Genomic DNA, 22,188 nt, shown 5'->3' with positions numbered 1-22,188 from the left:
AATTGTATTTACTTTAGGGAATGCTAATTACATTTTAGTATGAAACTGTTGCTATTACTTGCTCCCTTTTCACTTAAAAAATACTGAATTTACAAATTTGTGTTTCAGGGGATCAGCTAATTTGTGTTGGATATTACATAGACAAGTCCATTAATCTCTACCAACAAAAAGGTGAAACAAATTAATAAGTTCAGTTCAAGTTATGCTATGCTAAAATTCACAGGGAGTAAAGGCACAGTTCATCTTCACTTAAATTACAGGCAATGAGAACTATGTAAATGGGAACCAGCTGTATATGATCTATGCTTCCTTATAAAGTAAAGTGGTGAAATAATGAGAGGCGCTGGTTTCAAATGACTGGTTACTGAAGCATACTAGCAATAATTGAATGTAAACTAAGCAGGGAAGTAGGTAAAATGTAGTTAACAAAACATTTATAATGTATGAATGGTGTTTTCTTGGGTCATAAAAAAAATGTTTCCTATGACATTTTACTGGTCCAAAGATTTCATTTAATGCCTGAAGTATACAGAGGTGGGGGGGTCACTCATAATTGTATAATAGCTGTTGCATTGAGATATTATTGCTGCATTTGGCTACCAAGATTATGTGCTATCAGGAAAGAGCAAATGCTTCAGAAGAATTAGATCATTCATCTTCATTCTGAACATTTGCGTAGACTGCATTAATGGCAGATTGAGGAAAGCAAAGAGGCTCTTAAAGCACTCTTAGTCACTGTGGATAAGGTTTTTTTTCAAACCACATTCATTAAAACATGAATTGGGCAGTGTTCCATCTAGCAAAGGTCAAGTCTGATGCATTACATACAGTTCCAAACAATGCTAGACAGAAAAGTTTCATAATATTGTTAACTAAGAATCTTTTGTTACTGAACATGAAGATAGCTAATGTTATAGTGGACAGCGGGGACTGTCTTAAATCCCTACCAAAAGTAATTTTGCTGTCTACCATATCTACCTGATTAAATGTATAATTTTAGTTGTATTTTTCTGTTGTAAATGATATACTAATTATCTGCTACCAATAAGAGTCAATTCAAATTTAATGTAGTATATCATTACTGAATATCAGTAATTACAGAATAAAGTAGAATAACAGATTTGCAGACAGCTAAAGTTTTGTGCTTGTTAAGACAAAAGGGCATGCACATTCATATTATGGGTTTTCTTTGGTGTGAAAATAATTCAAACTGGAAGTTTATGGCTTTGTCAACCAGCTGTTTCCTTTTTAACTGCACTGCGTCATCCAGTTGCAAACCTCATGTGTCCCTGCCATGTATCTTAAGCAGCCTCTTAGTACGAATGGACTCATCTTTCTGCACTGACCAGACACAGACATACCCTTCTACTGACAAATGTGTTTGCATCTGATCTTCTGACACCACGAATGTCTTTCTGTTTTGTATGTTAACGAAGGATTGTCTTTTTTTCTATTTGCAAAATGACTAAATTTGTAACACAAAGCAGAAACCGGCTGAAAAGCATTATCTGGTTCAGACACACTTTGCAGTTAATAAATGTGGTTGAAATGTTACTACACAAAGTTTAAAAACAGTAACATTTAAATAAAAGTTCAGTATCATACTATTTTAAGCTCTGTTTTGTTTATATGATCTTTCTCTCTGATGTATGCAAGTTCCACAAACATAAGCAAATATAATGTTTTATAAACGATTTTTACAGAAATGGAAGTATGGATGGGGTCCAGTGGAAAAGCTAAGCAGATGTGTAAGGTCCCCTAGCTACCATATCTAATGCAGTAGTCACATAACCCATGTGGCATTCAGCTGCAACATGGCATAACCTATAACCATGTATTTTTTTTACTTACTGTTTTGTAATAGAGTAGGTGGGGCTGGAGTTTCAAAACTAAACCCCCTTTTTTTTAGAGTTGCCCATTCATTAAAAAGTTAAATATTCCATTAAAAAAGCTGAACTAGTGGGATAAGCAAAGGGCAGTGAAGCAACTGTTTGGTGGGAGTAGGCACTACAGTATAGCTTAGAGTTCAAAGTAGTTTAAATATGCTACAGCCAAAACTACTTAAGGTAAGGTGATTTCAAAATAAAATGTATCCATGATTATAATATTGAAATTATAGGAAAACCCCTTTTCAAGAAAACCTCAACTCCCAAGCACTTCAGATAATAGATCCCATACCCGTATATATAGTTATTCAGGTTATTCATAAAAAAATCTATATATGATGACAATAATGTAGAATACTATGTAATGAGAATTACATGAAATAGTAACATTTTGCGTTTTTTTGTAGATACAGTCCAGACACATTGTATATTTTGTATATTATGGGAATGTAGGTTGCCTTTTTAATTTTCTGTATGGAGTTTCCCCACAACTGAAATAATTATACTTACTATGCAGTAAGCAACCAGGGCCCCTTGCACAAAACCTGCTAGCACATCAGAGGGGTGATGCTTGTGGTCAGAAACACGGGACAGTCCTGTGTAGAACGCCATCATGAGAAGGGTGAACTGCAGGAGGGGGCGCAACAGACGAGCTCCTCTCCAGGTAAACCGTGATTGTAGATAGAGCTAAAAATAGCAATAGATAGATTTTAATTTTTAAACAAAGAAAATCCACAGTATATAGACATATGTACACATTTTAAAACACTGCTGTTTCTGCTGGTTTCGTAACAGAACCATGACTTTGTAAATGCACACTTTAAATGCTTTGCAAATGTGGAACACCGTTAATTTAATCAAAACTGCAAGAAGGAGTGCTGCATAACATAATAGCATAAAGTGGGAGTTTCAGATCTGGATTTATTATGACGCCACATTCTTTCTTGGTAGTACTTTGTGTCAGTCTGAGAAATACTTTATTACAGTTTTTTCCAATCTTTTTCTAATCTACCCCTGTAGATTGTAACCTCTTGTGAGCAGGGCCCTCTGTTCATATTGTTACTGTGTATACCCTTGTTTGTTAAACTTTTTAAGATCCTTGTTTGTTTAACTTTATTGTGAAGTGCTGTGTAATTTGCTGGTGCTTTATAAATAAATGATGATGATGATAATCTTGGCTATCTTGAAAATAACCAGTTTTATACTAGGCTACATGTGTGATGAGAGTATTGGGGCTAAATTAGATTAGATACTACACGCGAGCCTCCTTACAACATATAGTTTCACATGTAGTAGTAGGTTTCTGTTGTGGTTCTGTCAACAGCCAGACAATAAGGAAAACATAGATCCTGCATTTTCTGCATTGAGAGACCAGAAGGAATGAACTAAACCAACTACTACATGTGGTGCTGTGCTACATACCAAGAACACTAGTTAGAATGAATGCAAAAGAAAAAAAGTTTATAACTAGGGTTGGCTAAATATTCCCCCAGAAATGGTAAAATTTGTGCTTAGCTTTATAAACAGTGTAATTATAGACAGATCATCAATTTACAGTTTTCACAACATAAGAAATGCACTTTAAATCATGTACTGTTTTCAAAGTCAACATTAGCAAATAAGTGGACCTTCAGTGAAATATCTCCTCAGTGTCCCATAATGCCCTTGCAAAAGTTGCAACTAAAGGTAAATTACATATTAACCTTTTGTATAAAACACAAACACGCTCCTTTAAAACAACAATATTTAGGAAAGAAAAACAAGCCTTTAATGTTTATCTGCAATGACATATACTAAGGTCCATGTCTGACAGAACCAAAGATATGCTTTTTTAACCTGTCAACAGCAGAAAGTTGACCCAAAGAAATCCACCTTTATTACTATGAAGTTTAAATGCCATGACTATACAGCACTATAGAAATGAGTACTGGCAAGGGAACATAAAATAACATTATACTGTCATTGTCTGCTCCATGTTATCTTGTTGCTGTTTCCGTTGAACTCTGGGCCTAACCCACTTCCCAGGTTCCTGTGGGAACCGATGAAAACAAAGAGATGAGGCACAGGAAAGCTGAATACTTTTGTCCCACAAATCAAACATGACTGTGGACAACCAGGCAGAGATGAGTGTTGCAAAGGAATTGACAGCATCCACCAAACAGATCGCTCCCTTCCTGAAAAGTGGGAAGGAAGTAAAAGGGATTGGGCTGGCTGCTGAATGTGAGTGGTTTTGACATATATTTTTAAGTTGTTACATACATGTCCGGATGTGTGTGTACAATATGCAGGAACAACCCCAGATCAAATAATTTTAGCTATTTATTTATAGATCATGTTGTAGACTAAATATCATATCTGGGAAAAGATAATTGTGCAATAAGGACAATAAGGACAAGAGGGGGAAGACATGTTGAATTCCCCAAATCTTGAAACTTTAATACTGGTAGAAACTTAAATTAGATTTTTGGACTTGGGGAATAAAATATTAAAAGAGACCAAGCAGACCTATCAGTCAAGAACTGCATCTATAGCCAAATTTTCAGCCTTCTTTTTGACATCTAAATGAGATTGATCAGAAGAAGATGTGGTTTTGGCTCAAAGAACAGGTCAGTTCAATAGGTCCATCTCATAAACTGAAATGACCCTCACTTTATTGTTCTGGAAAAATTAAACCTTAATGGCTCATTCAATTGTTATGAAATTGAAGGTCTAGGTTCATACATAACTGTGGGTTAAAAAGCCTGTGCATGCCAATTATTGCTTTGGCATATTAGTTGAGTTTCCGTGGATAAGGTTATATAAATCATCAATCCACTATCATTTATGTTGCTCACAAAGAAGCCTCACCTTCCCCAAAACAATTAAGTTAGTTAAAACAACCAATCAAGAAGCTGGACAGTCAGCATTAATTGCTTTATCATGTGTTTAGATCTGTTGACCTCTGCAAACACCTTACTCTGACAAGACAAAGTCTTTCCTTTGACATGTTTGCTTTCATGGTATGTCTGTAGCTCCTAGCACAACTTGCTCCATGGTTTTAATTTTATCAATGAACTAGCCTATCACTGCATCCCTGGAACAATGTACAAAGATAGCAATCAATCTGTGTATGGTTAGTGGTAATGTGATCTGTTTGGAGACTGGAAGTTTGCTTTTAGATTCTCCTTATCACACTGGGAGACTGAAGGGGGTGGGCTTAAATACCATAAGTAAAATGTGAATCAAGAGAATCAGTTAGTAATTTACTAAAGGATTACTTCTCTAAAGATTATACATTACTTGATCTGCAGTTGTGCAGAGAAAGAAAGACGAAAAACAAACACTCAATATAGCTATTCTACTAGGTGCTGAGAACACACAGGCATAGCAAGCATAAAACATTGACTAAAGGCTCCAAGAGGATATAAATATATAAATGAGTGAATGATTTTGAAGAAAACTTCCTTTAGAGGTGCAGTTGTGGGTAAGGCCAATGACAATTTGGTTTAAAGAAAGTCTCAGGAATCTTTTACTACCAATCACTGTGCATGCATTTCTACAAATCCTACTGCTAAAGAAAGGCAAATTGAGTTTTTGTTTTTCATTAGTGTTTGGTTTTAACGTCTTAAACAGACCCTTTGAAATTAAGAGCAGTCAACCAGTGATATGGTCACAATACACTGAGAGGGAGTGGGCTGAGTTGGGGAAATGAAACACCTGAGCTGTAGCAGAACAATATTGCTAGTCAGTGGTTGACCTGTAACAGTAATATGGAAGCCTGTAAAGAAAATAGTTCTGCAAATGATGGTGATAAATTATTAACCCCTTGCTTCTTCTAGTTTGTTTTTTAATTTAGCCTGTATCCGAACATTAACTACTAAAGGGAGTGGCAGTGTTGGAGTAGTTTCAGGATCAGACTGGGGGGTGTGGGGCCCCCGGGGCGGTAGCCAAGGTACCTCCGCCAGATGCATCCCCTGCAGGGGCCCCTGCCGTGCACCCCTAAACCCCCCACGCCCCACAGGAGCCCCCGCCCGACATCCTCCCCTAAATGCACTTATGTGAAACGCATCAGGAGAGGACATCAGCGGCTAGGGGAAGCGGCAACAGGGTCGAGCCTGGGCTGCTGGAGTCCCCCTTGGCCGGGGCCCACCGGTTATTTTCCTGGTATCCCGGCGGCCCAGTCCAACACTGAGTAGTTTAACAACAACTGGATGCTGGTTTGACACAGCAGCCTGTTATAATGCAAAAAATATTACAACACTGGGTTGGGCTGCCTGCAGAAACCATGCAAAAAAATGTAGAGGAAGCAAAATAAAGTTTGCACCATGCAGAATCTCGTAGCAATCAGATGCTTGTTTTAAATCAGGCAAACAGTAAACACCTCTTAATGAATGGTTGTAATGGGTTACTAGACTGATACAAACACTTATCCTTTAATTACATTATCCCCCAAGTCTAGCCCACACTGAACAATTAAATGCTATGCAAATGTCTGACAGTGTTTTACTGTGGCTAATGCTGTGATGCACCCTTTCCTCCTGCCCTACCTGCTCTGTCTGCTGAATGCTGCACTTAATCTGCATTCAGTAAGGTAATTGAGTTATATGTCAGCATGGTGCCAGATTTATCTAGCATTGTGATAATGTAAATCGCCGGTGGGATGGCATACGCGGAGGCGCAATTTCCCTGAAATCGAGGAAGTTTCCTCTCAAGGCAACTTCCGCGATTTGAGGGAAATCACGCCGCCACGTCGCCGGTGGGATGGCATTTCGGGGAGATTAGTCACCCGCGAACAGGGAGAGCCAGAGCCCTTAACCCTGGTCTAATTGCAAGTAGCAAAGGGCCATCTTATTTTTTATGAAGCATACATAACATTTGGATCCTTATATTTATTTTCTTTTGGAGTTAGTGTTTGTTGGAAGAAAACTGAAACAAGGTGGGTCCAGTGTCCTTAGTGGTAAGCACCTGCTGTTATCCATTTTTACTGAGCATGTATCAAGGTTAATAATTAACTATAACACACTGACATAAAAAGTTAAAGATGATAGATAACAGCAAAGCTTACAAATTATGTTTTTCCTAGAAGCGAACAGGTCATTGATCTACAAGGGTAATGGAATAGAAGGCTAATTTTCAGGTTACGAAGACTAAGTTACTTAAGAGTGCCCAAAAAAAATCATCAAGTGCATTCATAACACCATTGTGTCCACATTGCCTATTGCTACAAATAGGTTAGGACAAAGGGCTGTATTGTAAAGCAGTTATGTGAGCTACATGCAAAATCTAAAGGGTCAATGTAACTGATATTTCTAACCTATTTTTATAAAGGTACTCTTGGCTACATGCAATAAAAATGCTTTATAGCCTTAAAAGAATTGTATGAATAGACGTCTTGCCATGGGCAGAGGTCATTTTGCTTAAGGGGAAGCCACAGCGAGTACTTATAGAACCACCATTTTACCTTTAGGACACCTCTACATTAGAGAAAGTGGAAGCAGTGGTTTGTGTTAATGTTCAATACAAAACTTTCATTCAGAAGAAGAAATAGCTAAACTTCAGTTTTATAACCAAGGGTGGGGGCAAGTTAAATGCTTAGCATGTATTTGTAAAAACATGGTCTTCTTTATAGCAACTTGCATAAGTTGGTTTGAAAAAAGTCCATCAAGTTCGACCCCTCTACACACATATATATAAACTATATATGCTCATGAGTATACTAATTACTGTAGCACTTTAAATGAGAACTAAACCCTATAAATGAATACGGATAAATATGGCATATTTTATATACTGTATTTACTGCACTGGCCTAAAAATTCAGCATCTCAATAGCAGCAATGATCCAGGACTTGAAACTTGTCACAGGAAAAAGTGTCTACAACACTAACATGCTCAGTGTGCTTTAGGCAGCTATTGAGAAGCTAAGCTTAGGGTTATATAAGCTGATGCTACAGGGCTTATTATTAAATTCTAATGCTAGTTGCACTGGTTTCTGAGCTGCAGTGTAGTAGGTATCTGTATTAATTACGAATCAGCCTTATATTGTGACATTAATATTCTGTATATACAGTATATTGCGAGTCGGCTCCTAAGCTCAGTAACTGAAAGCAGCACAGAGCATGTGCAGGGAATCAGCAGAAAAGAAGATGGGGAGCTACTGGAGCATCTTTAGAGGCATAGATCTTCCCTGCTAAAGGGCTGTAGGGCGGGATTTTTACCCTACTTCACTAGTTAAGATTTATGACCTTGGATACTATGCGTAGCTGGCTAAATGTTTTCTCAGTATTGAGACATAATATGTTGATGGGGATTCTGCAGTGACAGCACCATCATTCAGCAAGGTAATGCAGCAGGTATTTTTTTCAAAGCAATAGTGATTTCATTTCAGATGAAAAGTCAGTGATGGTTAAATGGCTCTGTTCTGTTTTACAGGCACTGAGAATAATATAAAAAGCAGTATTCAGAAGATACTATTACCAAAACACAAGTGAACATGTAAGGCTCTATTAGGCATTATTATTGTTTGGACCTGAAACAGCTATATGAAGCATCTTCCTGTCTAGGTCCAGATTGGGATTCAAAATAGACCCTGGCATTTCAAGTACACAGAGGCCAAAACAGCCCCCACAGGCCCAATAAATAGTGACTGTCTATGGCATCTTACAGCAGCCCCTCTGGCATTTGCCAGAATCCACAATTAGGCCTGTTCCTGTCTTACACTCTTTTTTAACTTGTTTTCATCAAACTTGTTTTTATTCAAACAAAAGCTACAAGGGTGTGTGTGTAGTAGGCAAGGCCTAGTCAGGCTGGGGCACAAAATCGTTTGTACTCCATTAATGATGAGCGAATCTGTCCCGTTTCGCTGAAAAATGTGAAAGATTCGCAAAACAGCGAAAATGTTGCGCATCAATTTTTGGACGCGCAGCGAATTTTTCCGCGGCAAATTTTTTCATCCATTTCGTAAAACAATCCGCCAATGGCAAAACGTGGAAATTCGCCACGAATACATGCCTGGCAAAACATTTCGCCCATCACTACACTCCATCCCTGTCTGTAATGATCTATGTTAATTACTGACTGAACAAAATAAATAAATAAAATCAGGACACTTACCACTAAGTACAGCATCGTGTACATGGAAAATGAAGCGTGGCCAGAGAAAAATGATTTTCTGAAAAAGATAGAGAACATTTATAAGACAATATAATAATAATGCAATCATGCCTTTTTATATAGTATATAAGTCACAACATATATGCATTGTGCTCATGCCTGTCTTTCCTCCCACCTCTTTGGTATATTAAATATCAAAGTCCCTTCCAGCTGTGCACTTTGGCAAATTTACAGAGAACTGTACTTGAAATATATTATATATATATATATTATATATACACACACACACACACAGGTATCGGACCTCTTACTTGGAAACCCATTATCCAGAAAGTTCCGAATTACAAAGGCCATCTCCTATAGACTCCATTGTAATCAAATAATTCACATTTTTAAAAAATGGTTTCCTTTTTCTCTGTAATAATAAAACAGTAGCTTGTATTTGATCCTAACTAAGATATAATGAATTCTTATTGGAGCTAAAACAATCCTACTGGGTTTATTTAATGTTTGAATCATTTTTTTGTAGGAGATCCGAATTACAGAAAGACCCCTTATCCGGAAAACCCAGGGTCCCGAGCATTCTGGATAACGGGTCCCATACCTGTGAATATATATTTTAGCCCCCACCTGGCTACTTTTTCCAGTAACAGATTGTTTGGGAAGAACCCTGTACATATAACCAAAGAGTGATTTTGCATTTAGTGTATTGCATTAGAAAAAAACATCCAAAATAATGCTGGGTTAATGTTAGCAATTTTTTATGGGTTACCTTTAGCAATTGAAGTCCTTAGTTACCATGCTCTAAATTAAATGTGTTACAGGTACAACAGGCCTAAGACATTAATGTTTTAATCCCCAGAACATGCCCCCATACTTCAAGAATGTTTCCTGCCTGTGCTTATCCCTGGTGCTACAAGACATGCCAACAGCATGTAGAGTAGAAGCATGTACAGTGGAAGTGGATAGCTAGTAAGACACATTCATAGGGTTTTTTGCACCTTAAGGCTTCTACAGTGCTTCTCTAGTATCAATATCATGTATTTATATATAATGTTGCTCTTTAATGCTTGATATTGCCTAAATAGAAAAAACAATGTACAAAATGGATACTAAGGGGGAGATTTATTAAGACACGAATGCTCGGAGCGTTCATTTGAACACTCAGAGTGTATTTTCGCCGACTTTTTCATACGCTTGCGCGACTTTTTCGTACGCTTGCACGAAAAATTCGGAAAGGTTCTGCCGCTGTTTACAATCGTTTGGTACAAAAATTTTGTGACTTTTGGATCGCCAATACGATATTATCGAGACTAATACGATTTTTTCGTAAGCATTTTCGTGATATTTGCGATCTTCAGAAATTATTGTATCCAATCCGAATTTTGGGATTGGAACTCGTGTTTTAATGAATTGGCCCCTAAGAGTTCAAAGGAAAACTATTTGAAATAAACATTGTCTGCCTGTATGTCCAAATTGACAAATTACACTAGCAACTCAAAATATTCACATTTACAAACATATGTGTACATGAAAGCAAATGAAAGAGATATTTGGATGTAACAATCAGGAAGTCAGACGTTTCCTGCAAAAATCACCAAAGTCTTCATATAACTGAAATATCTGCAGGTACCTGGCTTCCATGACTTTGTTTGGAGGCCCTCTGCATTGATAATTTTCAATGTATCCCAAGCTGCAGTCAATTGTGCTGAAGTCTGGATTGCAGACATTTATGAAATGTGGCCGCAGTCGCCCAATAGCCACTTTGGCAATGTCTGTGAAGGACTGACTAACAGCACAGCCAAAGGCAAAGCATCCGACTTGCTTGTACAGGGCAGCCACATAAGGATTTTGGATGAAGGAGTGAGGTCTCTCTTTTAAGTAGTGGATTCTGAAGAATTCTCCCACTATTATCTACAGAAGCAAACAAAACACGCAAAGATTAGACAATTACCCAACATAATACTTAAAGCTCTGATGGAAGCACATACCAAGTTTGCAAAGATAATAACATGTAACCAAATGACAAAATTACTAATTTGCTGCATAAAACATTAATAGAACAGATACAAAGCAATGCCATAAGTATTACATAAGTATTCATTCTAATAACATAACTGGCCACTTAAGGACTTTCCAGTTCTTTCTTTCTTAAGCCTTCTTCATTTAAATCCTGTTTTCTTCAACCAAAAACAAACCACTTATTTCTTTACTGCCCACTAGTGCTAAAGCCTTCCATTCATTGTATACTCTGGAAGAACATGCCAAATATTATCCCTTCTTGTGGCTGCAATGACTTCCAATGCGCTAAATTCAATGTGCAGAGATTATTGTTAAGATACCAGCTTCTCTTTACTAATGCAACTGGTTACAAATGAATGTTTATTCAAAATACTCAGTCACCCGTGAACAGAAATTGCTTCCACTGTTTCTCTCTATTGAGGAGGATAATACATTAAACCTTCCCCACCCTTTCAACTAAGATATCAGTGTATGAAGCAGACAGCACAAATGTATCTGCTGTGAAAATAATAGAGTGGATGCAGGCTCAGCCCTTTTCACATTTTTTCACCCATTAAGTCCTATTTACACATGAATGAAGTAAACCTCATTAAACCTTGCTTGCTTTCCCACATAGCTAATTTTGTTTGATGGCATGGTAATAATTGTAATATTAAAAATGTGTAATATATTTAATGTAGGAAAGCTCTGCCACACTGGAAAGGGAGGTATATATATAAATATATATTCAGCAGCCTCCAACTTTGTAGTGAAGTCAGTTTAAATTTTTAAATGTCAGCTTTTTTTAAAATTTTATCTCGCCTAGCCTTGAGCATTTAAAAAACAGATTCCAAAAGAAAGAGAGCCTAAAAAATATTGTTTTACAAAGATAAAGCAATGATACAACTCTAAAAACTATTCAGAGTGCAAAAATAGTGCAATATCTCAAGAAGCCATCCTCTTTTAATGTCATCTATATTAGATTATAAGGCAGCATGCCTGTAAGTCAATTGTTGTTTAATACAGATTTACAATAATTTATTTTAATTTATTGTCATATGTAGACTAATTACGTTTTGGGTAACATCCCTGCAAATACAGATCTACATGAACTAACAGCCTGCCATTTGAACTGTGTGGACTGAAAAGCAGCACTCATTTTTTTTTGGAAGTGAGATAAAGTGTGGACATGTGTGTCGTGTTGCTCTTTATTTATTTTTTTTGTGATTCCTCATCCCTCTCACCCAATCTGCTCTGACCCTCCTTGGTGGTCCTTATAATGACACAGATGTGGAAAGCTGTAAATTGGGGGAATTAAATCCCCTCTCCTAATAGTATCAGAGCACTATTTCTATTTTCATAGGAAAACAGAACTGCAGAATGAATTTGCACAATTGTTTTTTTTCTCTTTTTTTTAGCAGCATTGTAAGAAAATGATCCTGTTTTTTTTTACAGATGTTGCATTCTGCAATTCTAGGCTGCACTACTAATGATACAGTGCATCACTGCCATCTCATATGGATGACAGTTGCCCATTATATAGGCCTATTCCATAAATACACCATTCCTGTTTGGTACATCTTCAGCATCCTATTTGTCATTTGGTTTAAGATGTGATTCTTAAGGATAAGATTATAGCTGTGTAAGCCAAAATGGCATTTAAAAATCGACACTGATCTTAACTAAAGGTAACTTGTAAGGCTGTTCCACTTTAACTATGACCTAATCATGCAGTTTTTGTGACTATTCATAAAATCTAATCCTAAAAAGGTCAAGCCATTCTACTTTTTCAAAAGCAAAACCACCCACGCACTATGGGGAATATTTATAAAAATGAGTTAACTATAGTTGTTACGTAGAAACCAGCTTTGTTAGTAAAATTGCAAAAGAAACTTGCATTTCTTGTGCAAATTTACTAACAACACTGGTTTCTATGCAACTTTACTACATTCATGCGCCATTTGATGCTACTTCGCAAACAATTCTTAGCTTTATAAATATGATGTTTTTTACACAGCAACTGACAGTGTAAAAGACACCATAACAAATGTGGTTCTTTATATACTGCTTTATAAAAGACTTTTAATGTTACATACTCTAGTGACCTTTGACAACTGTAAAGAGGTTGATGTTAATGCATTCTTTTTTCTTTTATGGAACAGAGATCCACCATATATTTAAGGCTGCATGGCATGAGTCATCTTCAATAGCACTATAGTCCCATGTACAGGAACCTTACAAGCACCCAACATATCTATCATATAATTTTTTTTTACTATACAACCATAAGATCCAAATAAAGACACCCCACCACCATAAGATACACAAACATAAGATACAAATAAAGATCCCACCACCATTGCAAAAGCAGATTTTTTTTTTGTTTAATTAGCATGAATAATTGGGATTTTTTTCAAGAGTAATTGTTTTTTTTTTTTTTTTTTAAACTCAAATTTTGTGTTTTTAGACTGAAGAGAGAATGAGAGTAACGAGGTAAAGCAGTAGAAAATAGATTGGAACTAGGGAGGTAGAAGCAAATCAGATCTCTGGAGAGAAATAAAGCTCTAAGAAGTAAATCAGTAACCTGGACTGATCTACTGTGTGCAACCCTGACTGGCAACCTATGGATTCTGGCAAATGCCAGAGGGGCTTCTGCAAGATGCCATAGACAGTCACTATTTATTGGGCTGGTGGGGGGCTGTTTGGGCCTCTGTGTATTTTAAATGCCAGGGCCTATTTTAAAAGCCAATCCAGGCCTGACTGTGTGCAAGACTAAGGGGCACATTTACTAAGACACGAATCTGAACCGAATTGGAAAAATTCCGATTTGAAAACGAACATTTTGCAACTTTTTCGTTTTTTTTGTGATTTTTTCTGCGTCTTTACGACTTTTCAGAAATTGTCGCGACTTTTTCGTTACCAATACGATTTGCGCGAAAAAACGCGAGTTTTTCGTAGCCATTCCGAAAGTTGCGCAAAATCTGGCGATTTTTTCATAGCGTTAAATCTTGCGCAAAAAGTTGCGCCTTTTTCGTAGCGTTAAAACTTAAAAGGTGCAACGTTTCGCGCAAGTTTTAACGCTACGAAAAAATCGCAACTTTTTGCGCAAGTTTTAACGCTACGAAAAATTGCCAGATTTTGCGCAACTTTCGGAATGGCTACGAAAAACTCGTGTTTTTTCGAACAAATCGTATTAGTAACGAAAAAGTCGCGACAATTTTCCGAAAAAAATCGCAAAATACCGATCATTACGAAAAAAACGCAATCGGACGCATTCGGCCCGTTCGTGGGTTAGTAAATGTGCCCCTAAGTATTAAGTTTCAGGTGTGTTTTTTGTAGCAGGGATATCCAAATTGTGGCATTCCAGTTTTTTGTAGCAAGGATACCCATATAGTCACACTCCAGTTCTTTTTGGTCTGTATGCTGCAGCATTTCCCCAAGGCTTTTAGTTGATAACTATATGGTAACTATATTCTAACAGGGGCATTTAGCAATCTGCAATCATTATATGTTTGTGTAAGAGCTTGTATTCTTGGCTAGCTGAACTAAAGTTCGAAGTCAAGGTCATTATCAGAAACCCACTGGGTCTTGGAGACCAATACAGAACTCTAGTACTCTTTCCCAGTACTACTAGAATGCTGGATGCATTTTATTGGCATTCTCTCTATTCTTTTGTGGATGTCTACTTGAGGAGAAAGGCCAACTCCATTTATATGTAACTAGGACAAAATGCACACAAAAGCCAAGATGAACCTAGCTTAGTTTAATGAGTGATTTGATAAAATTGGTGGTAAAGATATACATTTTTATTCATTTAATTTCAGTTTGTGACCCCATATGAAGCTATGTTGGATCAGTTTGGTCAAAACAACCCATAACGGCCAACCATACCTGTTCATGTGTGGTCATCTTAAGACATACAGAAGAAAAAAGAGATTGGAAAGCAGTTTTTTTTTTTGATTAAAGATTGCGCACTTACAGCAAGGATGGCAATAAGAATGCCAACAGCAGAGAGCACAGCATCGCTAATGGTTTCTCCTGAATTGGCAGGATACTTGATACTTTCATCATCACAGTAAAACCCTCGACGGTATGGTTGGATAGTGCTAGTTTCAATTATCAGGAAAGGTAGCCCAGCTAGCGAAAGAGCAAGAGAGACACAAGAATAAAAAAGTAAATACATAATACAATAATTCAACACAATGCAATAGCACAGGCCATTTAAGACAATGCAAAACTCAAAAAAAATGGCATAGTTTTCAACATTTTCAAATGTTGCATGTTTGTTTTTTAGACTCAGTAAGTTTGCTCCTAAAATATATATAAGTAAGTTATAGCATAAGGAGTTTGGCACCACTGTGCATTTTTACCCACTGAGCTTCCCCCCTTTCTTATTGATGAACTGATTGTGGGAGTTTGCATTATCTCAGATGAGGCATGTGTGTTGCACAAACTTCACTTACAGTGACTAATGCCACTAACACCCCCACTGTTAGAAGCAGCGGAACAGATACAGTGTTTTTCTTTATTTCATATCTGATGCTTTCATCATTGCAGAAAAAACCCCGCTGGTAGGGCATGACAGCACATTTATTCAGCACCACTGCGGGCAGGCATGCTGTGAGGATAAATGGTGAAACATCACAATTACAACAAGCAGTGCATTTCAATTAAAGATCTTGCAAAATTACAGTCAACAGCTTTTCCATAGTTATAATGAATACTATTTTAAATTGCATTACTTCTCCCGACAACATGGCAATGAACAAACCTTGCTATTGTAGATATGATCTGTTTTGCATTAAACAAGAAATCACTATATACAGGTCATATGCACCATTCTAATAAATCTGTAGGTAGCCTGTTGCAGAGCTACAATTCCCAGCAACACCTGCAACTTTTGCACACAGGAGGGAAATCATAATACTACGCAAAAGCTGGAGTGTCAATGGTTGCCTATCCAACAGCACAATGAAAGTCAGACATGTCTAATAATAGGGGTGTTCCATTGTTGTTAAAGAAAATATAGCAGTAAACCTGCAGCACAAATACGTCAGTGTTTGTAGTGATCCAAGCAATACAGTTACATAAGCAGAGGAGAATAGATGAACTGAGGTCAAAGGCAGCTTAGTTACGTGGCTCTTTGTTAGGATTCAGACTCTTCTACAAATGGTTTTCATTTGACAGATCTGTAAAACATATGTTACTACAGATAATAAAGTTCTCTGGAATGTTAACCGTTTACTCTCTTTCAGAAGCCTGGCACATGTCCTGTTATTTTAGCAAAACACATTAATCCTATTTTTGCCTGACAACCAATCTCTTTCACTGAAGAGGTTAAATATTTTTGTGTTACCCCAAAGAGTTGCCACTCAACAATGTTTGGCAGGGCTAGAGCCAGACATGATCAAGTTACATATAACCTTTTATTGAGGTTTGTACTTTAAGACAGGTCTACAGCCATAGACTGGCAACTGAAGAATATTACAATATGCTATAATAAGAAATTCAAAATGGAAAATATATCTTGTACACAGAAGTCTGTTTTTTTAAGGTTTTCTTTTGACCTGCAAAGAAAAGGTCCAAAGTGGATAAAAGTGCTTCACTAATTAATATGTCAGGATCTAAAAGATGATTGACATTCTTCTGCTTGCTCTGTATCAAGCCAAATTAGGAGGCGGTAATTTACTTTAGGCAAGCGAACAGGTTAATGTTCACATCAACGCCATAAAGTTGAGCAAGCAGGCTGAAACTGATACCTGGAAATTTTGTTTTAATATTTGGTAGCAGCTCATTTTGGGACCTGGCCCAGGGACTGAAAAAAGAGTGAGATGCCAGATTCCTTTCGCAGGGTAGCCTGGCATACTGTACCTGCCTCAGAGCTCACACTGTAAATATTATGATTTCATGCATGTGACAGGGGTGCTATTTTAAGCAGCTAAGGGCTACCGGTCTTGGGGTACGTGTAAACCTCATTTATTTTGTAATATATGCTTAGATTATTTAAACTGGAGCAAAGCCAAAGTTGCTGTTACTGAATGGGTTTTTTTCCTGCATTGGTTTCTTTGAAGCGACAGCATTTATTAACAAATTATTTCTCTGAATACACCTATGTATGCTCATTTTTTAGAACCATTTCTGTTCTACAACCACCCATGTAGTGATATTAAATGACAGAACATATATAAAATGTATTTGCAGATAAAATAAATGTGTTCATATATTTACATTTTGATGAATATATTTCTCTGGTCCACATAAAATGTGCTTAATGTATTATTTTTCATTGGAAATGTCTGCCTACAGACAGCCCCTACTGACTATGACCCACTGCAAATTTCCACTTGTCTTTATCTTACCCTCCTCCCACCAACACAGTTATGTAGTTTAGAAAACTTTAAAAAAAAAAAAAATCCAGTAATATATTTAAACCTAGGTAATATGTCTGTCTGATACTGTTAAATGGGCTAGTGTTCACAGCTTTTATGTCAATTATAGCTATAATAACTAGTTTGGAGATACTATGATTATCGCAGAAGTTAATCATTATGTGTGTTATTTAGACCAATTGAAATAAATTTGCATCGTAAACCCACTAACCATTCTCTACCATTTTTTTTAATTAGAAGCCTTTGTATTTTGAATGTCATGCTATTCCCCTGAAATGAGCTCTGATCAGAGCTCCTGGAAACCTACAGGGCCAGTAGCCATCCTAATATGAAAAAAACAGGGAACTGCTCTGTGTGTCTATTTTGAAAAAGACAGGGACTGTCCTATACCAAACTTGAAAAAAAGCACAGGAGCTTGCCTGTGACAATCCAGTGATTGTCATTGGTTGCTTGCTGATCAGAGCAAGTAAGACACAGATAAGCAGATAGTGAAACATGTCCACTCCTCATTCTGCTGCAGACTCTAAAGCTGGCCATACACGTGGCGATCTCACGATGTTTCGTACGACCGTCGGTCGCACGAAACATCGTCAGATCCGCCACACACCATTCAGGGCTGAATCGGCAGGTAAGGAGGTAGAAACAATAGGATTTCTACCTCCTTCTGCCGATTCAGCTCTGAAGGGAGAATTTTGGTCAGGCGCCTTCTATGGCGCCCGATCAAAATTTTCTAACTTGGCCGATCGGCGAGCCGACCGATTTCAGCAGCTTCCTGCGATATCGGTCGGCTCGCTGACATGCCATACACGCACCGATTATCGTACGAAACGAGGTTTCGTACGATAATATCGGTGCGTGTATGGCCACCTTAAGGCAGGGATCCCCAACCTTTTATACCTGTGAGCCACATTCAAATGGAAAAAGTGTTGGGGAGCAACACAAGCATGGAAAAATCCTGGGGGTGGTGCAAATAAGAGCTATAATTGGCTATTTGGTAGCCCCTATGTGGACTGGCAGCCTATAGAAGGCTTTGTTTGGCTTTACACTGGGTTTTATGCAACGAAAGCTTGCCTCCAAACCAGAAATTCAAAAGTTAACACCTGCTTTGAGGCCACTGAGAGCAACATCCAAAGGGTTTGGTGAGCAACATGTTGCTCACGAACCACTGGTTGGGGATCACTGCTCTAAGGAATACTGAGCTACAGGTAGCTGTGTTTTAACCATGTTTTAACTGCTTTGCCATCTGATTTTAGAACAAAATCTATTATAGTGCTTTCCCATCTTTGGGCTACATATAAACACTAACTTAAGATTTTGAATTTTCATACCATTTACGGGGAAATGTCTGTAAGACTTAAGATGGCTTGTAATAGCCACTATACATTTATATACTCTAAGCAAATTTTCAATGCACAATAATTCAAAAATGTTACTGGTTTTTAAGTTAATGGTATTGAAACCAGTATTTGTCTATCAACTTCTGCAATGCTGGGAGACTGCTGTAGGTGTAATTTGCTGAGTGACACCCATTACTATTTGCAAAACAACTTATTCACTGTACCACAATACTTTGAAATCCACTGAGTCTTTTAAGTCTGTTTTTGTTTATTTTTGTTCATATCTATGATACTATCATGGCCACTAAATAAGAAAGTTCAGCACTGCGGTAAGCAAAACCACAATGAGAGTTCATCCCTCCTGGCTCTCTGAGAGAACATCCCTGAGATAAACACATTTAATATGCAATAAACTATATAAATAAAAAAATCATTCCCTTGAGAACAGCTAGTTCCCAGAAAGTAATAAAGTGGTTCATATTTGACACTGCTCAAAAATGTGTGGTTTCAGAAATAAAGCAATAACACAATGTGCAATGTGCTATCGCAGTCTCCATGCAAAACTACAGAGCAAGTTATCTATGCACTTTCTGTGGTCAGATGAGTTTTGCTTTGCAGGTTACACCAAACACATACAACAAAGTGACTAGTATAAAGAACTGTTAATATATCTTGAATTACAGGTTCATGTTACTGCATCTAATAGGCTGTCTGTGTCTAGTTCAGAATGGTTATACTGTTTTGCACAACCTCTATAATAATCAAATCTGATCTAAATATAGACTCACATATGAGTGTGTCTGCACAGTCTCAGTCACACATGAAATAACCTGAATACCATCTGTTTGTCCAATAAAAGTTGTTACAATGTGAAGGAAGTTGGGAACAGCTTTTGCTATATAATCTAACATCTGAAGGTGGAAAATAGACTAATTTTGACACAACTAGTGAAAGTAACTATTATATATTGTTTTCTTTCTGTATATACTAACGATTTGCATCATCAGTAGGTGGAGTTTAAGATGAAGCATAACTTTTTTTACTATGATATCGCATACACTACATAACACTCCCAATACCATTATATCTTTCTATGTACATGATTATTGTTGCTATTCTTAATACTAATACCACATTGATGGATACATACATTACAATATTAACTTGGATTTGTGTCACACATTTGTGACTAAACAAATTCACACCAACAACAACTTCCTTATCTACTTCATGGCTGATTTCGAGTTACAGGTTTATTCAGGGCCTGATTCTCAGATATTACCAAACGGTGGCCTTCCATGTTAAGGTCCGTTTGTTTGGCGAGGTCGCCAACTAGTGGATCTTCTCCCCATACCCCCCTATAGGTGGTTGATATCAGGCTAATTCGATTGTTCGGCCCAAGGGTCAACAATCCGATGCAGTCCCCAACCCAAAGGGAAAATCAAACCTGACCGATCGACACCTGTCTAATTTTTGCCAGATATCAACTGGGGAGGCCCGTTGGGGGGTCCCATACACGGGCAGAGAAGCTTCCGAATCAGTCTAAAGGTGGCCTTTCACAAGCACATTTCAGCTGCCGATTTGGGTCCTTAAGACCGACTTGGCAGCTTATCTGCCTGTGTATGGGGCCCTGTGGCACATTTCCCTGACTGATATTTGGCCAAATGATTATCGGACAGGCTTGATTTCTCGTTGTATCAGGGACCACATTGCCTCATTGATGCAGTCTGACTTTTCCCATCCCCCTCACTGCAATGTGATCATTTGGCCCTAGGCTCAAAAGATTGCATTAGCATAACATCGGCCACCCAAGGTTGGCATATTGGGGGAAAGACCTGCTCATTTCGCGTCCTTGCTAAATGAGCAAATCTTATTTAGGGCCACCTTTAAGATTTCAAATCATCAGTTTAAATCTGCCTGCGTATGGCCACCTTTAACTGCAGAATTATGGCAGACAGTAACCGTATAAGTACAATGGGATGGCATACGCAGCGCCACCATCACGGAGGCAACATCGGCAAATCGCCGGCATCATGTATGCCATTCCACCAGCGATTTACATTCTCGCCGGTGGGATGTCATATCAGGCAGATTTGTTGCGGGCAATTAATCTCCCCGTGTGCCACAGCCCTAAAAGAAAACATGAACCAGGCTTGCAGTTACAGAACTTACTAGTCAGGATCTAATAGTGGATAAGGCTATTCAGTGGCTTGAAAAGGCTGAATGTACAGGTGCTGCCAAATAATACATCATCATAGGCTGTTCATTACTGCCAAGGATAATGTATTCAACATATCTTCAACTCGTCATTACTGCTCACAGAGTGCTTGCTTATTTAACCATATTTAAACCTTTTCATCAATACAGTATAAAGCTGAATAAATGAATTGTACACAGTACAGTAAAATCTTCCTTTTAAAAGTTCCTAATACTAGAAGCTTTATTGTGGATGTTTTGCACAAAACCTACTTTAATGGCTTGTTTCCACGACTGTAACATATGACATCTCTGAGTCTCATAAAAGCCACTAATGGTAAACACAGATTTTATGCAGACCTGCAATGAAAGTTGTTTCATGAATGGCCGGCTAATGAAATATCCAATTAAACTGATCCCAGGATGGGATAGTAAAGCACCAAATTTATATATCGTATGGCTTTAAGTAGTGTTTTTGTAGCCAACTCTGTCAATGTTTCTATTGTAAATGTGGAAACCTTCTTCAGAACCAACAGCTGCCACCTGCACAAATAACATGAGGATATAACTGTATAACAAAATACAAGAACTGAAAGCTAAAGAGTTTAAAAGGTACATAGTCATAGATTTGTATCTTTCTACAAACTGTCTCATAGACTGTATTATATGTATATATCTTCTTGATTTACACTTCCAAAATTTTGAATCTTGAGCTCGCAAATTACTTTAAGGAATAATACTACAAACAAACAAAACAACACAGTATTTCAATTGATGTGATATGCTTCCTAAGTACATTCCAACTAAAATGGTATTTAAGTTCATACTAATTATGCTTGCATTTGCTTGATCACCTGGCTTCAATGGGAGTTTTGCTATGCTAAATCCTTCGCTTTTGTGCTGTGGCATGCAGGTTTGTATGGATCATGTGATCACAAGGGAAACTTTTCAATTCTCACAGGGGAGATTTCACTACTTTGGTGGCTCTGCAGTTGACCTCCATTCAAAGTATTGCAACTCCCAGGAAGACAAAGACATTACTGTGAAGAAGGCATTGTGTGAAACTCATTCTAATTCCCTGTGATGATTAGCGGACGTGCAGGACTGAACAGGTTAATCTGAACCTCGCCTCAGCAAAGCTGTCACTCACATCATACCAAGGACAATGTCTACAGTGTTCCCATACACAAAAATAAAGATGGATAACTCAGAATGTCCTTTTCAGACCTCTACTAACAATGTTCTGTCCTGCTGTCTTGCAGTATGTGAATAAAATATCCAGAAAGT

The 22,188-nt window shown here is 37.6% G+C and overlaps 1 protein-coding gene across 2 annotated transcripts in view; it reads right to left on the bottom strand.

The window, feature by feature from the left end:
* plpp3 (phospholipid phosphatase 3) overlaps positions 1-22,188 on the bottom strand; it is a 40,020-nt gene that overhangs the window by 4,316 nt on the left and 13,516 nt on the right. Inside the window, exons 2-5 of one of the 2 annotated variants that reach the window (XM_012961143.3) lie at positions 15,443-15,597; positions 10,612-10,892; positions 8,979-9,036; positions 2,397-2,573 (exon numbers count right to left, since the gene is read on the bottom strand). In XM_012961143.3, the coding sequence (XP_012816597.1) occupies positions 2,397-2,573; positions 8,979-9,036; positions 10,612-10,892; positions 15,443-15,597 (671 nt within the window). 2 annotated transcript variants of the gene reach the window in all.

The sequence above is a fragment of the Xenopus tropicalis genome, chromosome 4 (genome assembly GCF_000004195.4).
Source record: "Xenopus tropicalis strain Nigerian chromosome 4, UCB_Xtro_10.0, whole genome shotgun sequence".
NCBI classification, from domain to species: Eukaryota; Metazoa; Chordata; class Amphibia; order Anura; family Pipidae; genus Xenopus; species Xenopus tropicalis.
The sequence above is the reverse complement of the archived record's forward strand: the minus strand, read 5'-3'. Positions and strand labels throughout refer to the sequence as shown.